The sequence below is a fragment of the Tarenaya hassleriana genome, unplaced genomic scaffold, assembly GCF_000463585.1.
Source record: "Tarenaya hassleriana unplaced genomic scaffold, ASM46358v1 Cleome1, whole genome shotgun sequence".
Taxonomy (NCBI): domain Eukaryota; kingdom Viridiplantae; phylum Streptophyta; class Magnoliopsida; order Brassicales; family Cleomaceae; genus Tarenaya; species Tarenaya hassleriana.
Window position 1 is genome coordinate 1,010,009 of NW_010960187.1, and position 18,090 is coordinate 1,028,098.

General features: G+C 38.4%; 5 protein-coding genes across 8 annotated transcripts in view; 2 read left to right on the plus strand and 3 right to left on the minus strand.

Annotated features, from left to right (window-relative positions):
• Positions 1–2,978: 2,978 nt before the first annotated feature.
• LOC104819506 (transcription factor bHLH130-like) lies at positions 2,979–5,530 on the plus strand. Its single transcript, XM_010549651.2, has 6 exons — positions 2,979–3,709; positions 4,040–4,308; positions 4,538–4,714; positions 4,829–4,894; positions 5,008–5,076; positions 5,158–5,530. The coding sequence occupies exons 1-6, from the start codon at positions 3,295–3,297 to the stop codon at positions 5,215–5,217; spliced, it is 1,056 nt and encodes a 351-aa protein (XP_010547953.1). The 5' UTR covers positions 2,979–3,294; the 3' UTR covers positions 5,218–5,530.
• Positions 4,670–7,950, minus strand: LOC104819403. 2 transcript variants are annotated; one of them, XR_002024582.1, is made up of 12 exons: positions 7,593–7,950; positions 7,407–7,469; positions 7,187–7,271; positions 7,007–7,063; positions 6,683–6,761; positions 6,416–6,464; positions 6,148–6,236; positions 5,992–6,061; positions 5,764–5,849; positions 5,577–5,667; positions 4,905–5,038; positions 4,670–4,821 (listed from the first exon to the last, which is right to left on the minus strand). XR_002024582.1 is itself a non-coding variant. In XM_010549494.2 (11 exons), the coding sequence occupies exons 1-10, from the start codon at positions 7,863–7,865 to the stop codon at positions 5,616–5,618; spliced, it is 894 nt and encodes a 297-aa protein (XP_010547796.1). In that variant the 5' UTR covers positions 7,866–7,949; the 3' UTR covers positions 4,765–5,038; positions 5,577–5,615. The 2 variants fall into 2 exon arrangements, 1 of the variants encoding a protein (XP_010547796.1); XM_010549494.2 differs by having other exon boundaries at positions 4,765–5,038; positions 5,577–5,658; positions 7,593–7,949.
• Positions 7,951–8,321: 371 nt separating this feature from the next.
• LOC104819590 (SUMO-conjugating enzyme SCE1-like) lies at positions 8,322–10,554 on the minus strand. Of its 2 annotated transcripts, none has more exons than XM_019202102.1 (5): positions 10,404–10,554; positions 9,644–9,727; positions 9,031–9,183; positions 8,825–8,938; positions 8,322–8,740 (listed from the first exon to the last, which is right to left on the minus strand). In XM_019202102.1, exons 1-5 carry the CDS (start codon positions 10,470–10,472, stop codon positions 8,678–8,680), a joined length of 483 nt encoding a protein of 160 aa, XP_019057647.1. In that variant the 5' UTR covers positions 10,473–10,554; the 3' UTR covers positions 8,322–8,677. The 2 variants fall into 2 exon arrangements, with proteins under 2 accessions (XP_019057647.1, XP_010548072.1); XM_010549770.1 differs by lacking the exon at positions 10,404–10,554 and adding an exon at positions 9,923–10,064.
• A 1,087-nt stretch (positions 10,555–11,641) lies between these two features.
• On the minus strand, positions 11,642–15,314 carry LOC104819683 (FT-interacting protein 1). 2 transcript variants are annotated; one of them, XM_010549889.2, is made up of 3 exons: positions 14,897–15,314; positions 14,338–14,393; positions 11,642–14,240 (listed from the first exon to the last, which is right to left on the minus strand). In XM_010549889.2, the coding sequence occupies exon 3, from the start codon at positions 14,202–14,204 to the stop codon at positions 11,880–11,882; it is 2,325 nt and encodes a 774-aa protein (XP_010548191.1). In that variant the 5' UTR covers positions 14,205–14,240; positions 14,338–14,393; positions 14,897–15,314; the 3' UTR covers positions 11,642–11,879. The 2 variants fall into 2 exon arrangements, with proteins under 2 accessions (XP_010548191.1, XP_010548275.1); XM_010549973.2 differs by having other exon boundaries at positions 14,334–14,393.
• A 2,537-nt stretch (positions 15,315–17,851) lies between these two features.
• Positions 17,852–18,090, plus strand: part of LOC104819801 (TBCC domain-containing protein 1-like) — a 3,788-nt gene continuing 3,549 nt past the window's right edge. Inside the window, exon 1 of the mRNA XM_010550088.2 lies at positions 17,852–18,073. Coding sequence (XP_010548390.1) covers positions 17,886–18,073 — 188 coding nt within the window. The 5' untranslated portion in view covers positions 17,852–17,885. The remainder of the gene's footprint in view (positions 18,074–18,090) is intronic.

Sequence of the window (18,090 nt, forward strand, 5' to 3'; positions counted from 1 at the left end):
TAAAAAAAATATATTGTTTTTTCTGTTGCATGTGCAATATTAAACATACGATTTGTATACATGCTAATTAATTCACATCTCGTTTTGTACTATGGGTGAATTTTCATGATGATTAGTGAACGTGATTATTAGTAAAATAAATAGATTAGATGAGACAGTAGAATTTGATTTAATTAAATCAAATCATATGTATAATTTTTGAATCGATGTGAATATATTTTTTAAACACAGATTTAATCGAAATTTTTAATCAAAATTTAAAGTCATACTGAATAAAAACAAATATACAAACAGATGAATATGTAACTTTTATGAAAAATAATCCAAAATTAATCGAATTTGATAAATAATCGATATCCGGAGATACCTTCATAGAGAAAACATATATAATATACTGCAGCAGCGCATTATGTTCCTACCAAATATAGGAATCCACCAAGAAAAAAAAAATATGAAAAAAGAGAAAATCTTTCTTAAAATAGAAGCTCCCTTTTGTCCTTCACAATTAAAAAAATACGCAGAGATGGACCACACGATTGATTCTTCGCACCCATCGAGAGTAAAATATTTCTCTGACATTTTTTATATGTATAATGCGATCTCACGTGTCTCCGCATGGTCCACACTGAAATTGATGTATACATATATGATATATTGTAGTATTTTATATTCCAAGGGCTAATTCGAAAATTGCAAAATAAAAGGCTCATTTTTTGGATTTGGCTTTCAATTTTGGGAAAGATGGCGCTTTTGATTTATATAATGTTTCGCAAAAACTTAATATATATATATATATATATATATGTGTGTGTCTTTCGAGAATGACATACAAATTTTAAAATTTCCAAAAAATACATATAATTTTTTTTCACTGCTAATTACAATCATAATACAAAAAATCTAAAAAAAAAATCTGAAATTCTATACGTTAAATATCAAATAATTTATAATTTTTAGAAATATTATAAAATTTATGATTTTCTCATACATTTTTCGACAAAATTAAAATTTGTTTATTAATTCGAAAGTTGCTATCATAAATAAAAAAAAATAGGGATAATTCCATTTAAAACCCTGTACTTTTCTCTCGTCGCAATTTAAACCCTATATTTTTTTTTATCCAAAAAAACATTGTACTTTTAAAAATTGGCAATTAAAACTCTATTCTTTTAAAAATTGGCAAATAAAACCCTGAATGAAAAAATATATTATTTAATGCTGACATTGCATCCTAGTCATCTGCCACATAATCAATCCCTAATATTTAATAATATTAATTAATACAAAATAAAAATAAAATAATAATAAAAATAAAATTTTAAAAATTATACACATACATATATAATGAAATGATATACATATATACACATATATAAACATATTTATATATATACACACATATATATAATACATATATATATATGTATGTTTTATATGCATATGTGGTATACGTATTTTTTTTCTAAAAATCATGCATATGTCACATATATATATATATGATTTTTAGAAAAACATGTATATATCACACATACATATAAAATATAGATATATATGTATCATATATATATATATATGTATATATGTATATATAAATATATTTATATATGTATATAATTTTAAAATTTTTATAAACATGTTTTTATATGTGTATAATTTTTATGAATATATATAATTTTTAAATTTTCATTTTTATTTTTATTATTTTATTTTTATTTTTTATTAATTAATATTATTAAATATTAGAGATTGATGATGTGGCAGATGACTAGGATGTAATGTCAGCATTAAATAATATTGTTTTTCGTTCAGGGTTTTATTTGCCAATTTTTAAAAGTATAGAGTTTTAATTACCAATTTTTAAAAGTACAATGTTTTTTTGGATAAAAAAAAGTATATGGTTTAAATTGAGACGAGAGAAAAGTATAGGTTTTAAATGAAATTATCCCAAAAAAATAAGAAGAAAAAGCGTGAAGACGAAGACAGAGAGAACCAGATGCGGCATGAATCCGGTGCCTCTGTCAACGATGACGTCATTGTATCATCACCTACCAATGGAAATTTACCATTCACATGTTATAGTGCGGGTATACCGTACACCACATCCAGCTTAGCCCTACCCCCACACAACAACTCCCAAAATCAAGTTCATCTCCCGAGGTGCTAACGCCGTCAAGATTATTTCGCCGTTAAGACCGTTAACCTTTTTTAATGTCCGAAATGATCATAAATCAAATCATAAAAACCGTACCGCCTTTTCCCATTTTTAGGAAGTTTCTCCAAAACAATTTAAGCTTAAAATGATTTGACTTTATATTATGGTAGGATCCAATATTATGTCCACTGTGGTTGACATTTCAATATCCGATTTGGTAAGTTTAAAAATAGTTTGGTTCGATTCTTTGGGTTTTACAAAAATATATATCAATCTGTTATTATATCATATACGGTTTGGTTCAGGTTCGGATTCGGTTTGATTCCAATTTTTATTAGAAAAATATAGATTTTTTTAAAAAATATTCGTTTTTTAAAATTTTTTAAAAATCGATTCGGTTCAGTTTAGTTTTAGAAAATTCGATTTTCTAAAAATAATATCGTTTGAAAATTTTTTGATCCGATATTGTTGGAATCGGAAGATCCGTATCGACAGATCCCTAATTATTTATGGTGCGTTTAGACAGAACATTACAACTCTCTAACTATCATGTCGGGTCACACTTAAAATGAAATCTGTTATATAACCTTTTGGCATTATTACAAGTCATGATTCAGTTCAAGCAAATCAAAGGCATGATTCGTATACAATTCAAATACGGTAATTGTCATATACGCGACAATTGAATATCGTCTTACTTACATAACATAATAATCATATTATAAAATAATAATAATAATAATTTAACTTATCATCTAAACAATACAAAGAATATATATGTTGGTGCATACAGTCAGGGATCTAATCGGTAACTTGCAGTCATTATTTATGTTTACTCGATTCACATGTGCTTCCCCATATAACTGAATCCAAAGTGTATATACATATACTGATATACATACATATATATATATATGTTCTTTCTTGTTATTGTTTCTGCTTCGTCTTCAAGATCTTGAAATAATTTTCTCGAGAAAGTGACAACAGCCCACGAGAGAAAAGAGAAAAAAGCTTAAAATCCTGTCCCAAAGGAATCCAAATCCATCGGAACAGTTGACGCTCTGCACTATTAAGATACGTTGTACGAAGTGTTCTTCTCCATCCACCACACACAAAAAAAAATATCCCCGTTCCTTTCCTCCATGGATTCCAGCACCCATCAGCACGACGTCTACGACCCGAATCAGATCGCAACCGGGTCGGGTCTTCTCCGGTTTCGATCCGCCCCGAGCCCGCTTCTAGCCGCCTTCATCGATGATGAAAAAGGTGGGTTTGATTCCGACAGGTTAATCTCCAGTCTCGTCAGCTCTAATGGCGGAAACTCTGATCTGGGTTGTCCGGACCTGACTGAGTTTGAGTTAGATAAGTCTCCGGTCTCGGCGGAGGATGCAGCCACTCCTCCTCCGCCGCCGCCGAGCTATTCTGCCCTGCCGCCGCATGGATCGTATCAGTTTCTGGGTACGAATCATCATCACCACACGAAACCTGTTGAATCCAATCTTGTCCGACAAAGCAGCTCTCCCGCCGGGATTTTCACGAATCTCTCCGTCCAAAACGGTAACTTCTTTTCTCAGCTTCACCGGAAATATGTTGCCTTCACCTGATCCAAGACTTGATGCGAGTTTTTGGATGTTTTCTATGTTCTAAGCGTTGTTTTCTTGCTTGCCAAAATCTAGAAATGAAAAATTCTCACCACTCAGCAAATGGTATATACTCTCTCACCTGATTCCTTCCGAGAAACTATTTTCCTTTCCCGGAAAGCACACTTTCTCAACTGGGTCAGATCCAGGAGCTACAAAAGTTGGAAACTTTGGCACAATCATCTGATTTTGTAGCTCACCAAATCAAACTGTATTTATCAGTTTGTGTTTCCTTGTCTGATTGCAGGCTATGGTTCGTTCAGGAGTTTGTTGAACTACGGCACTGAGGAAGAACAAGATCCATCTCCAAACGGATTGAAGCGCCACTGCAGCGTCTCATCCCGACAACCTTCTTCTCTCGGGATGCTCTCTCGGATATCTGAAACCGAGACTGAGACCATCGTCTCGGATTTCCAACAATACGGTCACTGGAACGATCCGTCAAGCTCGATGCAGAACTTCTCCTCCATGAAAAGAGAATCCGATGACGAGGGGAAGTGGTTCTCGGGAGGTCAGGTACTTGTTTTCCTACCTATAATAGTGTCATCGGGTTAAGTATTGAACGGTGAAAATCTCAGAAACATACCGAACCAACCGATAGCAAAATCTATCATCGGTTTGGGGGGTTCGGGTTAAGCTTTTAATGGGTTCCGGTCTGATCTGCATCCATAAAAGAACCGAACCAGAAACTGATTGTTTCTTAGACTGGTGTGATCTGAAACATAAGTGATGGACTTTTGTTCAGAACGGCGAGATGGACAATCGGATTCAATTGTTGCCATCGCGCCACCTCAGCCTGCCAAAGGCTTCGGGTTCGGACATGGTCTTGGGGGACAAGTATCATCAGTTACAAGACTCTGTTCCGTGGAACATAAGAGCCAAACGAGGTTGCGCCACACATCCTCGAAGCATCGCTGAAAGGGTAAGTTACAAGAGTCTCCAGCCTCAAAACACAATGGTTCGAGACCGTAATTTTGGGTACCGAACATAACATCGGGTCGTAAAATCAGATCATATCGTGTTCCTAATCTGTCAGGTGAGAAGAACGCGGATAAGTGAACGTATGAGGAAATTACAGGACCTTGTTCCTAATATGGATAAGGTATGTGTACCGTCGGATCGATCCTTCAACTGTTTCTCGTGTGTTCTGATCGGAAAGCATCATTTTCTCGATATATAGTCCGATTAATGCTCCTTGGTTTGTAATGGTTGCAGCAAACGAACACGGCAGACATGTTGGATTTGGCTGTAGAATACATCAAAGATCTTCAAAGACAATTCAAGGTAATATAATATATATACACACACAAAACATTCTGAAAACAGAAAAAGAGTTAAACACTCGTCGATATGTTGTTTACGCAGATTTTGAGCGAAAACCGCGTGAACTGCAAGTGTTTTAACACGGAAGAGAAGACGACGTAGGAAAAAAAAAACCAAGTAACCAGCTCCTGCATTGTACATAGGACTCTAAAGAAAGCAGAGTAATAAGCATAAAAAGAAATGGTCTTGGAGAAGAAATTCAATGGCTTTCGAGCTTGAAAACAGGGCTATGCCTTCAACAAGTCCTCGGAATAAAAGATCGTATGAATTTTTTTAAAAAAAAGAATAATTATATTTGAACAAATAAACATGTTTGTTCTACATAGAATTTTTCCAGCCCACATGGTCCTGTAAATAAATTAGATCTCATATCTCACCAATGGAACAATGCATATAAAAAAACAATTAAGCTCTATTATATCTTCATTTCAATCATGTGATGCTGCATGACATATACTTACATGATCTGCAACTATAATAAGGGCTCTATCATTTCGGGATTACTTGACCTTCTTACGCATTCCCATCCGCGATCTTGCATATCTGTGATTGCTTGTTAAGAATATCATCGGGGAAGATAGGAAAAATCTTACAAGAAAAAGGAAACAAAGAAATGATTGAATAGCGTTGATATCTCAATGAGGATACTGCAAGCGCAAGCCCTCTCCAGTGGGAGATGAGTAGAGAACTGTGCCTTGAAGATTATGTAGTGCCTCCGCTGAATAACTGACATCCTGCAAAAACACCTAATCTGATAAGCTTTATGTTGCTGACATTAAGCGTCATCAGAATTCTTCACTCTTCAGACATGACAGGATCTCTCCCTCTCTCTCTCCCCATCATGCTTCAGGGTGGAATTATCGGAAGAAATTGAACCTGGAAATCGACGAATGCAACAGGAGTCCCATACGTGTCCTGCATCTTCAGCTTCAAAAATCCACGACATCTGACAGAAGAGATAGATAAAACTAATGCCTGTCCCAGCAAGATTTCTATTCTGTAGATTCACATGCTCGAAGAAATTACTCTTACCTTGAAAACACTTGAACTAGCTCAGATTCCGTGCAACTTGGTCCTAGATTAGCTACAAAAAGTGTTGGACAAGGAGCTGCCGAATTATTCTGTCAACAGAAGAAATGAAGTCATGTTCACTGGAAAATTTACTCGCAGAGGTCAAAATTAAGTAGCTAGCTGACTCAATTCTAAAACACAACTCCTACTTAAGTTTCATCTAACAAGGGGGTCAGTGAAATAGAACAAGATTCATGCTAAACCCCAAACTAAGCACACAGAAGCTTACAGATTTTCCAGTTGCCATTGCACCGCCAGGGGTATCCACAATCCCATGACTGAATTGACAAAGACGAATAGAAGAAGTCACACACTTTCAGATAAGAGCTTGAACAAAAACAACTATTCTCATGTCTAGAGGAGAGGGTAAGGGCCATCACTAGTTAAGACAACCCTTAACTTTGGAGCAAGAGGATTTGGGGAAAGATTTGTGCTACAAGAATCGTATCTAAGTGTTTCTAAGTAACCAAAAGTGTGCTAAAGTAGTGCAGATGACCTTGGTGCAGGTGGATAACCAATTGTGTCGTAAGCGGAACTACTCATTCCAGGACTGTGAATGCTAGTGCTGCCCAAACCTGCTTATGCCCAGTCGTGTAAAACATGTGCAGTGTGAGCTTTCCGGAAAATGTGTCCCCATCTTACAAACTAATATTTCCAAGTGAATTACTATCACAAACCGAACAACTAAAGTGAAGAAACACTGCGAGGATTGTGAGATATCGAGAAGTACAATACACATATTCAGTAACAATAAACATCAAATATACATATATGCGCTCATAGATGGCCCCAAGGTGAAAGCTTGAATCAATGGTCTTACCAAAATCTGTAGCCGCACTCAAAGACTTGGTCTTCTTCAAGTTTTCCCAGCCATCATCTACTCGGCATAAACAGCGAGAAATACAAATTTATCACAGAAGCTGAAACCCAACTTTCAATAAGCTCCAAAACAGAGAGAGAGAGAGAGAGAGAGAGAGAGAGAGAGAGCACATAAACTTGCCTGTTCTTGTGCGTTTAGATCTGGGATTTGATTTGGCAAGATCAATGTGAAGTATTGAATGCTTTTCAAGGTCAAAAACCATTCCCTGTCAAGGAAAAAAGAAAACGATAGCTCAAAATTCTGCTGCTTGGCTGCTTCTAGCTTCAAACGACACTAAATCAAGCGGAAATCTACCAACAGCAGCAGATTGCAGGAACAATTATGAAGGTACTGTACTCACATTTAGGGCGTGCATCGCCGCAACAGCGGATTGGAGATCGGAGAAAACCGCAAACGCGAAGGGCTATCAAAACAAGAACAGCTTAATGACAAACAACGCAAAAAAACATCTAAATTCAAAAACCCTCTCCTGCAAAGACTAATCGGGAAAGCACGAATTTACAGAAATCGGAAGCGATAAGAGAACCTTGGAATCCTTATCGGAGCTGCGGAGATGGGAGGACTCGTAGCCAGGGAAATCGCGGAAGAGATTGTAGATCTCCCGGGGCTTGACGTCTTCGGGCAGGCCGGCGACGAAGAGAGTACGAACCTCGTCGCCAGAGGCGTGAGGATGTGAGTAGGTAGGATGAATCGGAACAAATGGAACCGGAGCCACTACAAGCGGCGGAGCCACTCCCGGAGGCGCTGGCGCCGGAGGAGGGATGTTATAGTGCGAGTAGTACGCTGACATGTCGTCCATGAGACTCGTCTGATCGGCGATGGCACCCTTCAATTCACAATCGCTTTTGTACGGAATGAAAATCAGGGACAATATTTTTTTTTAGTTTCATAACCTATCCAAAAAATCTTATTTATACCAAGTTCAAATAAATCTCAAAACACCAAAAACTGTAACTTGTACTAATTCATAGATTTTAAATATATTTATTTATAATATCACTTTACTGTTATAATTGAAATAGATAAATGAATATTGTAGTTTTTTTGGGCATTTTTACAAAAACATATAGGATTTGTACGGTAGATAAGTAAGATCTATAAAATTTAGGTATTTTTCTTTTAAGAGAATAAGAATTTCAATTCAAATTAAAATCCTTACTTTGTTAAATTACTGATTTTCATTTTGAGTTTACAGACTCAAATTTTTGTTATTTTAAAAAATAAATAAATCATTTGGAGTTATAACCTCACGGGACAGGACACAAACTTGGATACCCATAAATCACATATACAGATAGAAAACCAAACTTCAGTTCTGAGTTGTCGAATAAATAACCAAACACATGAAAGGACAAAGCTCACTCACTGCAGGCACAGATGAACACCAACTGATCACAGTACCCAGATATGTAAATACGAGTATATTAACAGTTTAGAGCGAGAGAGGATTCTAAAAGAGAACAAGAGATTACAAATGTAGTCTTGGATGCCAAGACGAATGAAGAAGAGCATTCTCCTTTCTCTTCACCACAAGCGGATTCGGTCTGGTTTCGGACAAATGACTCGAGGCTCTTCGGTTGGGTGTTCGACAGCTATGTAGGGGATGATGGATCAGACAATGGGTGGGTACTGCTTGGCCTGCTGCCGAACCTTTCTCTTGTACTCGGCGGGATCCTGTGTAACGACAGGTTTAGGGGTTAGGGTTTGAAGTTATGCATGTGTCTATGCAACGAAAAGAACATTCGCGGGAATGTGAACCTGTATAAAGAGATGATAACCATCAGTCTGTGCAGGGTCAGCGGGATTCGGCTGGTCCAGTAAATCCTGAATACCCACAAGTATCTGCTTTACCGAGATGGCCGGTCTCCACCCCTGTCATCGATATAAAACACACCGAGAATGATTTTGCATGTAACACGTATTGTTGGGGTAACATACAAACAAGAACAGAAGGCTCTTCTTACGGAATCCTCGTTAAGGATTGATAGACAGACAGTTCCAGATGGATAGACATTAGGGTGGAAGAAACCCTGCGGGAATTTGCATTTGGGCGGCTTGCTCGGGTAGTCCTCGCTGAAGTGCATCGCCAACGGGAAGTAGCCACCCTCCCAATCAGTCTGCAATGTCGAATCCCATCTGATGAAAACTTTCGGAGAAGGGGATAGCTTCCCCTTTCTACTACTACAGTATGAGCAACGATGCACGACCAAAAGCCACACAAATCATCAAGGAGATACCCGAAAGGCAACCCTAATGTAACCTTTGCAAACATAACATGTGAGATTTGGACAAAAACAGCAGAAACAATAAGTAACTACACTCACTAGTACCTCGTACGACATTCCTACAGCTACATGATGTAAGGAAACCAAGAAGTATACGTTAATGAGCACGAAATCTCTGGAAGTTTCGGCACTTGAAAAGCGATATCCATCAGAGAAACTCATGAACATTCACAAAACAATAATCTCTCCTGAAAGAACCATTCCCATACAAAAGCATATTATTACAAGGCAAGGCGAATATGAAAACAAACCCTCTTCAATTATTGGGACAGAATCTATAATTTACACATACCCCAGATTTTCCAGGTATAATGCACTGCCACACCATCAGATTGCAAGTCCCATCAGGCAGAGTCTCGGGCTTTGCCACAAAACCCTAATTCACCATCGAAACGTTCACAACCCACGAACAAAGTCAGGAAAAAGCGGAAACCCAGAAGAATCACAGAGCATGGGGGAGAAGAAATTAGAGGGTTCAAAGATCAGAAACATCGATCAACCAAACCAGAGCAAACCCTACAAAAAAAAAACGGGTAACGTTTACAGAGGGAGAGACGGAGAAAGTACGGACGTGAGGGTGATTCTTCCTCCACGCCTTCCTCTCCTCCGCGAGACGCCCACGAGCGATTCCACTTGCCATCTCTCTCTCTCTCGTCTCTCTCACACACCGAGCGAGTGCCTGGAAATGCCGTCTTTTAATTCGGAGCGGTGACGGGGAAATACGTGAATTTCCGGATTTACCCCTAGCCAAAGCCGAGAAAGCTTTTGTTCGGCGGAAGCAGAGTGAAAATCCAACGGTCCGGATTTCGTGAGTCTTTTATAATTAATTAATAATAAATAAAAATGGTCAAACGGATAAAGTCAAAATTGATAAAGGAAGCGTGAAATCTACGCAAAGTCGGTACAGGAGATTCTGTCTCTGCCACCAACTCTCTTTTTTTTTTTTTTTTTTTTTTTTTAAGATCAGAAACATCGATCAACCAAACCAGAGCAAACCCTACAAAAAAAAAACGGGTAACGTTTACAGAGGGAGAGACGGAGAAAGTACGGACGTGAGGGTGATTCTTCCTCCACGCCTTCCTCTCCTCCGCGAGACGCCCACGAGCGATTCCACTTGCCATCTCTCTCTCTCTCGTCTCTCTCACACACCGAGCGAGTGCCTGGAAATGCCGTCTTTTAATTCGGAGCGGTGACGGGGAAATACGTGAATTTCCGGATTTACCCCTAGCCAAAGCCGAGAAAGCTTTTGTTCGGCGGAAGCAGAGTGAAAATCCAACGGTCCGGATTTCGTGAGTCTTTTATAATTAATTAATAATAAATAAAAATGGTCAAACGGATAAAGTCAAAATTGATAAAGGAAGCGTGAAATCTACGCAAAGTCGGTACAGGAGATTCTGTCTCTGCCACCAACTCTCTTTTTTTTTTTTTTTTTGTTCTTTTACCATTTTAGATCCAAGACAATTATTTTTATATAAGTTTGTTGATAATAAAACATCTATACATCAATAAAATAAAATTAACTAAACATAAATTTTCAAATAAAAATAATCAAATCGAAAGAGCTATAAGTAGAAAATGTCGTTTTTAATGTAATGGAAATAACGAGAATGATCAGTATAGGTCTAATATATATATATATATTTCATATTGCAATTATGTTATTTATATATATATAATAAATTATGCGTGTTTTGTTTGATCTATAACTATAACCGAGAATTCCCATTCACTTTTTTGACCGACGGCCGAATTCTATACATTTACCACGTAAACCACTCAAGTGGCATCGATTCCTATGAATCGGATAACTATGGAACTATGTTTAATATCCAATTGGTATTTGATAGAAAAACATTATAATTTTCACATCGAACGTATCGAAGAACAAAAATGTATCGTATATCATCAACCATATCGGATTTCAATATTGTACGGACGAATCGCAGGGCAAACATTTCACGTACATGTCATGTCTGTACGGATACATGCGTATGTGTATTAAAAAGGTGTGTGTATAATATAGCTATTAACATGTACGAGGGGCACGGCAACAGAGACGATGCATAATACCACGTTCTCGAATTCGATTTAGTTTTAATAAAAACAATACCGAGGTTGATATGATTTGGATAAGACCGAATATTTCGATTTATTTTTTATAAACCCAAGACCGAATAATTTGATATGATATGGAATAATGACCGAATGAAGTTCATTTCAGTTTTTTTTTTTTAAATTTCTGAAACACAAAACTCTCCCAACTGGTAATAATGCGCATGCAAAACACGTGGAACCAGAAAAATTCGACAAAAATAAATTAGAATTCAAACATACGAATTACAAAAACGAAAATTCACGCAGAGAATCTCTTGCTTCTTTCATGAGAATGTTTTTTTTTTTGAAGTTCTAATGTAATAAAACACATCATCTCAAGCAGGATATTTAACTTGAAAAAGGAAACGAATTGGATTCAGGGCTTTAGATCCGAAAAGAGCCCTTACCTCTGGCTTCTGTTTTTTTTTTTGCGATCAGAGCATGCAATCGGTTCTTGCCGGCAGTCTCCTGAAGAAGTTGAGAGGAACAGAAGGGAGTTTGTGTCGGAACCTGGGGTGTCTCAGCACGTAGAAGCCGGTCAGGAGGGCCACGACCTGGAACGGCGTGACGTACAGGACGATGGCGGCGACCAGGCAGAATATGACGAAAAGGGCAGTGGCTCGTGGGTCGCGCCAGCTCAGTAGAGACTGAAACCTTTCCCCTTGCGTGGCAAGATCGCCCACCACTGTCTGAATCCTCCCGGCTATGCTACGAAGCCTGTCATACCTCATCCTGACGATATCCGAGGGCCGGGAAGTAGGGAAGGTGTCGAATTCTTCATCGAGCTCGTCCGGGTGGGCAGAGTCGGCGTGAGAGAGACGAGTGTCCATGTAAGGAGGATGCCTCGGCCTCCACCGGTAGTACCAGACACCGATCAAGAAGAGGTAGAGGAAAATGGTGGGCAGGATGAGCTCGGGGTAGAGCACGAGTATGATGAACAGGATGTGGATTAAGACCGTCGTGATAGGGTTCTTCCAGTTGCAAATCTGATCAAACCATTTCCCGACAGCTATTAGCCCGCTTAGAACTCCCATGATCCTGAAGAAGTTAGCCTTGCTTCTCCTCATGCTCCACATGTGCGAACCCACGTCCAGCATATACTCCACAACCTCTTTCCTCAGCGGCGGCTCAGCCCGGTGCAGCCTCATCGAGACGATCTGGGTGGCTTGATGCCTCAAGTTATCGAGCTGGCTAACCGTCAAAGGATGGATGTAATGCATTTTCGGCAGGAGGGGATGTGAATACATGTGCATCATGTTGATCAGGGAAGAGCAGGTGAATCTCACGGCCAAGTGAATCTCGCCCATTTTCTTGACCCCGTTTGGATGCAGTACCAGAAGAGGGTACGAGTGTGTGTAGACCCGATCAGTCTCGAGAGTCGAGAGCCGGATCCTAACCTTCCCGATCCTCGAATCTTTAGCTCCTCCCCCCTTGTCTGGGCCATGCAAGTGACAGTTATCAAACACACCAATTGTAATAACAGTACAGGTATCGAACACCTCCCAGGTGTACTGTTCGTTCCATCTCGGAGTGAAGCTGTCGATGATTGTGCGGGTACGAACCCATTTCTGCCCGTACTTTGCCACACAATATGCATCTGTAGTTCCCCGACCGTCTTTGTTCTTCATAGGCATCAAACCCGTGGCGTTTAAGATACCTAATTCCAGGACGCCGATGCTGGGCTTCCACAGCTGTTTAGCGGTAGGCCTAAGGTCACTGCTGTAGTGCGTGGATTCATCGAGAACGTGATATCCGCCTTCCAAACAGATCCTCATGTGAATCCTGCTCGCGAATTTGATCTCTTTCTTCTCTCCTTCCACCATAACGTGTTTCTCCAGGTTATACCACCTGCTGTTAACGGGTTTGTGATCGAACCTCCTATCCACGTACTGCAACGGGATTGCACATTTCCCCAGAACTTCGTCCTTGTTCGGAGCAACTCTATCATCGACACTGAGTATTAACGGTTCCTCAAACGGCTCAGCTGCCACGAACATCAGATCCTCGTTCCACATCGGGTTAATGGTCCTGCTCTGAGATATTCTGGTCCTCAATGCCTGGGTTCCGAGTATCACTTTCACATAAGCTTCAGGGTACCTACCCTTATCGCTCGGTATCAAATCTTGAGCTTCGATGACATTAACCCTAAGGTACCAAAGCTTAGGAGACAAATAAACCTTGGACCGGATGTTGGCAAGGGCATCGGTCCCACTCACGGTAGCAGCATCTGAGTGCCAAGCTTCCGGGAATGCCTCATCAGCCTGAGTGCCGAACCAGACGGCCAACATAAGCTCTCCCTTAACTTTATCGCTTTTCCTGTCGTCTAGCCTATACCATTGTGGTGCCAATGGACTGTCGGGCGGAACTCTCTTCGGGATCTCGTTCAAGTCAAACACAACACGACCCATGAAATCATCTTTCACAAAGTCCTTATCTTTCACAACAACCTCGAGGAAAGAGGCCTGGACCCTGTCCTTTGAGAAGGCAAAAACTTGGTTCCACTCAGGGTTTGATTTCTTCTCGAAATGCCGAGTGGTGCCCTTGTAGTTTCCGAGTTTAACTTCGACGTAAGGGTCACAGCCACCGGTCACATCCTTCCCGGGCAACTCCTTGGCCTTGACGACACGGACATACAGATACTGCATTTGCTCGACCAGGTCATATGTACTTGTCAGCTTGTCTCCGGTGACCTTCCCTCCCCCGAGTTGGGGTTTGGTCTCCTTCAGGGAGAAATCTTCCGGCGGGGGACGATGCATCATCTCTTATCGTACGCTTACAGAGACAAGACAGATATCCTACACATCCAACACTCACAGATCATTAAAGATGAAACATAAACAGAATCTCCAAAGAAAAGGCACAAAGATTTTGCAGGGTAGAGACAGAACTCACGGGACTGTCGACAGGGGGATTTCAGCTACAGCTCCTCTTGCTTCAAAACCCTAGATCTGAAAAAAAGGAACCATGCGAGAGTAAGAAAATGCAGAGAAATGAAGTGCTTGAACTCGGAGATTCTCGCATTTTCTCGATGAAACACAACATCGGTAGTTTCCCCCGAGGCGAAAATCCAACGGCACAAAATCGGCGACCCTAAAAATTCCACCCATTCGCTTCGATGCAAAGAAAAAACTTTCTCGGAAACCGACCCAGAACAATGGCATGAACGAGAAAACAAAACAAAATAAAATCTCATCTCTTCTTTTCGATTCTTCGATTTTCTGGGGAACCAAACAGAGCCCGGGTGAGAAAACAAACGCGGAGGAAGGAGATAGCGTGTGAATCGGAGAAAACAACGATTTTAGCGCATTTACAAGCAAGAAAAACGGCAAACATCCCACTAAAACACCGCTCAGGGTGAAGAAAAAGAAGAAGAAAAGCAGCACAATAAAAAAAATGCAGAGAAGTGGGTAGAGAGAGGGGAAAAAACCCCAGAAAATCTAACACGACATACCTTAGATCTTCGAAACAAAACCCAGGTGGGATGAGAAAGAAAAGAACCCAGAAACTATTCACACCACTCAGGAAACCTTCTTCCCCATTACAAGGAGATTGCGATTTCTCTTTGTTTCCCTCTCGTCTACTTTGCTTTTCTCTCCTCTTTTTCCCGAGAAAAAAAAAAGAAAATGAAGGACCCTAAAAAGCAGAAGATAAGGACAGAAAACTTCTAGAGAGAGAGAGAAAGGAAAACCCAGTGAAGAGGAGGGAAGGAGAGAGAGAAAGAGAGACAGGCAGAGGTGGCACTTGTTGTCTTCTTCCTTTTGCTTTTGCTTCTGCTTCCTCTCCTTTTTTTTTTTTTTGCCTCTTCTCGGTTGGGATCTGATGATGAATATGCGAAAAAGAAGAAAATACGATACACAGCCACAGCACTGTGGCGCTACGATTTCCTCTCCCTTTCTCTTTTATGATTTTATCTTTTCTTTCGCTTATTTCATTTTATTTTTTATTTATATTTATTTTTCTTCCCCAACCAACACACATTGTTTACGTGGGACCCACTCACCGCGCGTGACTTTGAATTTCACACGTGTGGAGTCGACGGTTTCAGCGTGGGTTTTTCCACGGCGGTCTTTTTTGGACTTAATTAAATGCTTTGCTTTTTATAAAATTCAACCGTAATTAAATAATTATGCCAAATATATCCCTCACCAATTCACAACCACGCCTAAATTTCCTTAGTTTCCAAGTTTTAAAAAATTGCGAAAAAACAGAAACTACGATTAAAAAACATTATAATTCGAATATTATATGAATTTTTTATAAAGGAATATTATATGAATTAATGCATTAAACGATCGAAACCAAAAATTTAAAACAAAACAGTTATATATATATATACACACACACACATACACATATTATGCAAGTATCCATTGTATCATATTTAACTACAATGGCACTTCAAAAGGAAGATTAACATAGGATATGGAAAAAAATTACAGGCTAATTGAATAAAATAACATCCCACTTTTTACAAAAAAAAAAAAAAAAAAAAAAAAATCCCACGTCTTATGCCTTTGAAAACCTAATATTAAATAGAGTAATTAGTTAAGCTAATCCTTAATTAACTACTACATGGCATACACATATATTATTATTAACTACTGAGTTGTCGTGTTCAAGTGTCGCACTATTATTGACTATGCGTGGGTTTTTTTTTAATTAGTTTTATTTTATTTTTTTAAATGTATCTAGATATGTTAGAATAGAATCCATTCTTATTTATAATTATTTAAATTCGATTTAATTTAATACGTAATTGTTTTTAAATATTTATTTTAAATATAATTTGTATATTGTTTTGGTTCAATGAGGTATATAAAGTCGGCAATAATGGTCTGATATATATGTGAGTTTCCTCATTTTCCTTAAAGATGAAGAGGAGGTTGTTAGGTCAAATCATATGATTAAATTAGGTATATACCACAAAAGCCTCACTAGTTGGTACCCTTAATCACTCCAAATACTGTAATTAATATTCGGAGTGTTGGGAGGAAGAAAGAAAAAAAGTGATTATAAACATCATTCAATCTATTTAATAATAATAATTATAATAGTAAGACAGATGATTAACCTTATTATGTATCCCAATCAAAACAACCATTTTCAATGCCAATTTTCATTAATTTTTGTTTATGATTCTTCCACCTTTTGTATCGATATGTACAATTTCTACTTAAACTTACCCTAATTTCCCTCTATATAAGAAGATATCCATTGATTACAAATTTTATCGGTTGTCTATCGCACCGGTCAGAATCTTCACTTGGTCAGAAGATTTCAGACTCGAGTTTGGACCAATTCGATTTTTTTCGAATCTAAATAATATAAATTTTGGGTTTAGATTCAGGTCAGACTGATCCACTAAATTTATTCTTTAAAATTTATTTTTTTATTTTGTCATTATTTTTTAAAAAAAATAGACTTTTGGATCTCGTTCGAAACTCATTTGAGTTTACCATAAAAATCCAAAAAAAATTAGACCGAGATATTTAGACTCCAACCCGTTATTTTTCCGATTGGATCCGGTCGGACTTCGAGCCTTAGACTAAAATTGACACCTAATCCATTTGGATAGATTTTGCAAAAAAAAAAAAAAAAAGAATTGATATTGTCGGTCCGCGCAACTCGTGCAGTACTACTTGCTTTCTTTGCAAGTGAAATATAAAGGGTAGTTGCAAATTTACATATATGTTAGTATATTCATCAATTTCCAAATTAAGTACATATATATATACGGTATTATATCAAAAATACCATACATATACTATTTTAACTTCAACCTATACCTTTATCCCGTTGTGATCATGTGACTAAAAATATAGTTTTAGTCACATGATGGTCATATTGGTTATAACGTTAAAATTATAATAGTTTTGTCAAATGATTAGTTTGATATGTAAAGGGTAAACATGATGAAATAGTGTGATCAGCATAAATTTAACGTTATGAATAATGTGATCATTATGTGATCAGACTGTAATTATGATCACATGATCACAATTGAATAAGGGTATCAGTTGAAGTTCAAATAGTACATGGAGATATTTTTGATAATGCCCTGTTTTATATATATATATATATATATATATATTATTTTTTAGTCAACCTTTTAAGCCGTGTCTTAAATTATCAATGGTTTATTTATCTGTTTTATCTTTGGTTTGATCAATTAGTGCATTGTTTGGACTTACCAATATATAGGTAGGCTATACAAGGATCGCCTAGCTATAGGATCTATGGATGACGCAAAAGTGCATTTAATCTTTTGTGTGACGTGTCACGATCGTGATTGGATTAGTTAATCCAACGATCAAAGAAAAGCAGCATACAGTAATGGCGTACGCGTGCATGCAGTGAAATGTTACCCCTTCCTCTCGAGAAAATTATTCGTCATCAAAGATCTGCAACTTCACCACCGGTCCCTCTCTCTTGAAGGAATCATGGCAGAAGAACATATCGACCAATCGCCACCGCCCTCGGTGCCCGACCCAGACCCGAGTTCGATTCCGAATCCGAATCCGAATCCGAGTTTGGTAATCCATCCGAGGCGGGAGCCGTTCGAGCACGGTCTCCTCCCGATCCAGAAGCTCATTTTCACCGACCCGATCCAAACCCTAACTCCGGTGAAGCAGAAACTCCCCCCCC

Excerpts from the sequence above, each read along its gene's own strand:
- LOC104819590 (XM_019202102.1), bottom strand. The coding sequence starts at position 10,472 with ATGGCAAGTGGAATCGCTCGTGGGCGTCTCGCGGAGGAGAGGAAGGCG. Across the intron at positions 9,728-10,403 it reads GGAGGAAGAATCACCCTCAC|GGTTTTGTGGCAAAGCCCGA; the intron begins GTCCGTACTTTC and ends ATGGTGAATTAG. Across the intron at positions 8,939-9,030 it reads CAATCCTTAACGAGGATTCC|GGGTGGAGACCGGCCATCTC; the intron begins GTAAGAAGAGCC and ends TATCGATGACAG.
- LOC104819506 (XM_010549651.2), top strand. The coding sequence starts at position 3,295 with ATGGATTCCAGCACCCATCAGCACGACGTCTACGACCCGAATCAGATC. Across the intron at positions 3,710-4,039 it reads GAATCTCTCCGTCCAAAACG|GCTATGGTTCGTTCAGGAGT; the intron begins GTAACTTCTTTT and ends GTCTGATTGCAG. Across the intron at positions 5,077-5,157 it reads ATCTTCAAAGACAATTCAAG|ATTTTGAGCGAAAACCGCGT; the intron begins GTAATATAATAT and ends TTGTTTACGCAG.
- LOC104819403 (XM_010549494.2), bottom strand. The coding sequence starts at position 7,865 with ATGGACGACATGTCAGCGTACTACTCGCACTATAACATCCCTCCTCCG. Across the intron at positions 7,272-7,406 it reads CGGCGATGCACGCCCTAAAT|GGAATGGTTTTTGACCTTGA; the intron begins GTGAGTACAGTA and ends TTTCCTTGACAG. Across the intron at positions 6,762-7,006 it reads GAGTGCGGCTACAGATTTTG|GTTTGGGCAGCACTAGCATT; the intron begins GTAAGACCATTG and ends GGGCATAAGCAG.
- LOC104819683 (XM_010549889.2), bottom strand. The coding sequence starts at position 14,204 with ATGATGCATCGTCCCCCGCCGGAAGATTTCTCCCTGAAGGAGACCAAA.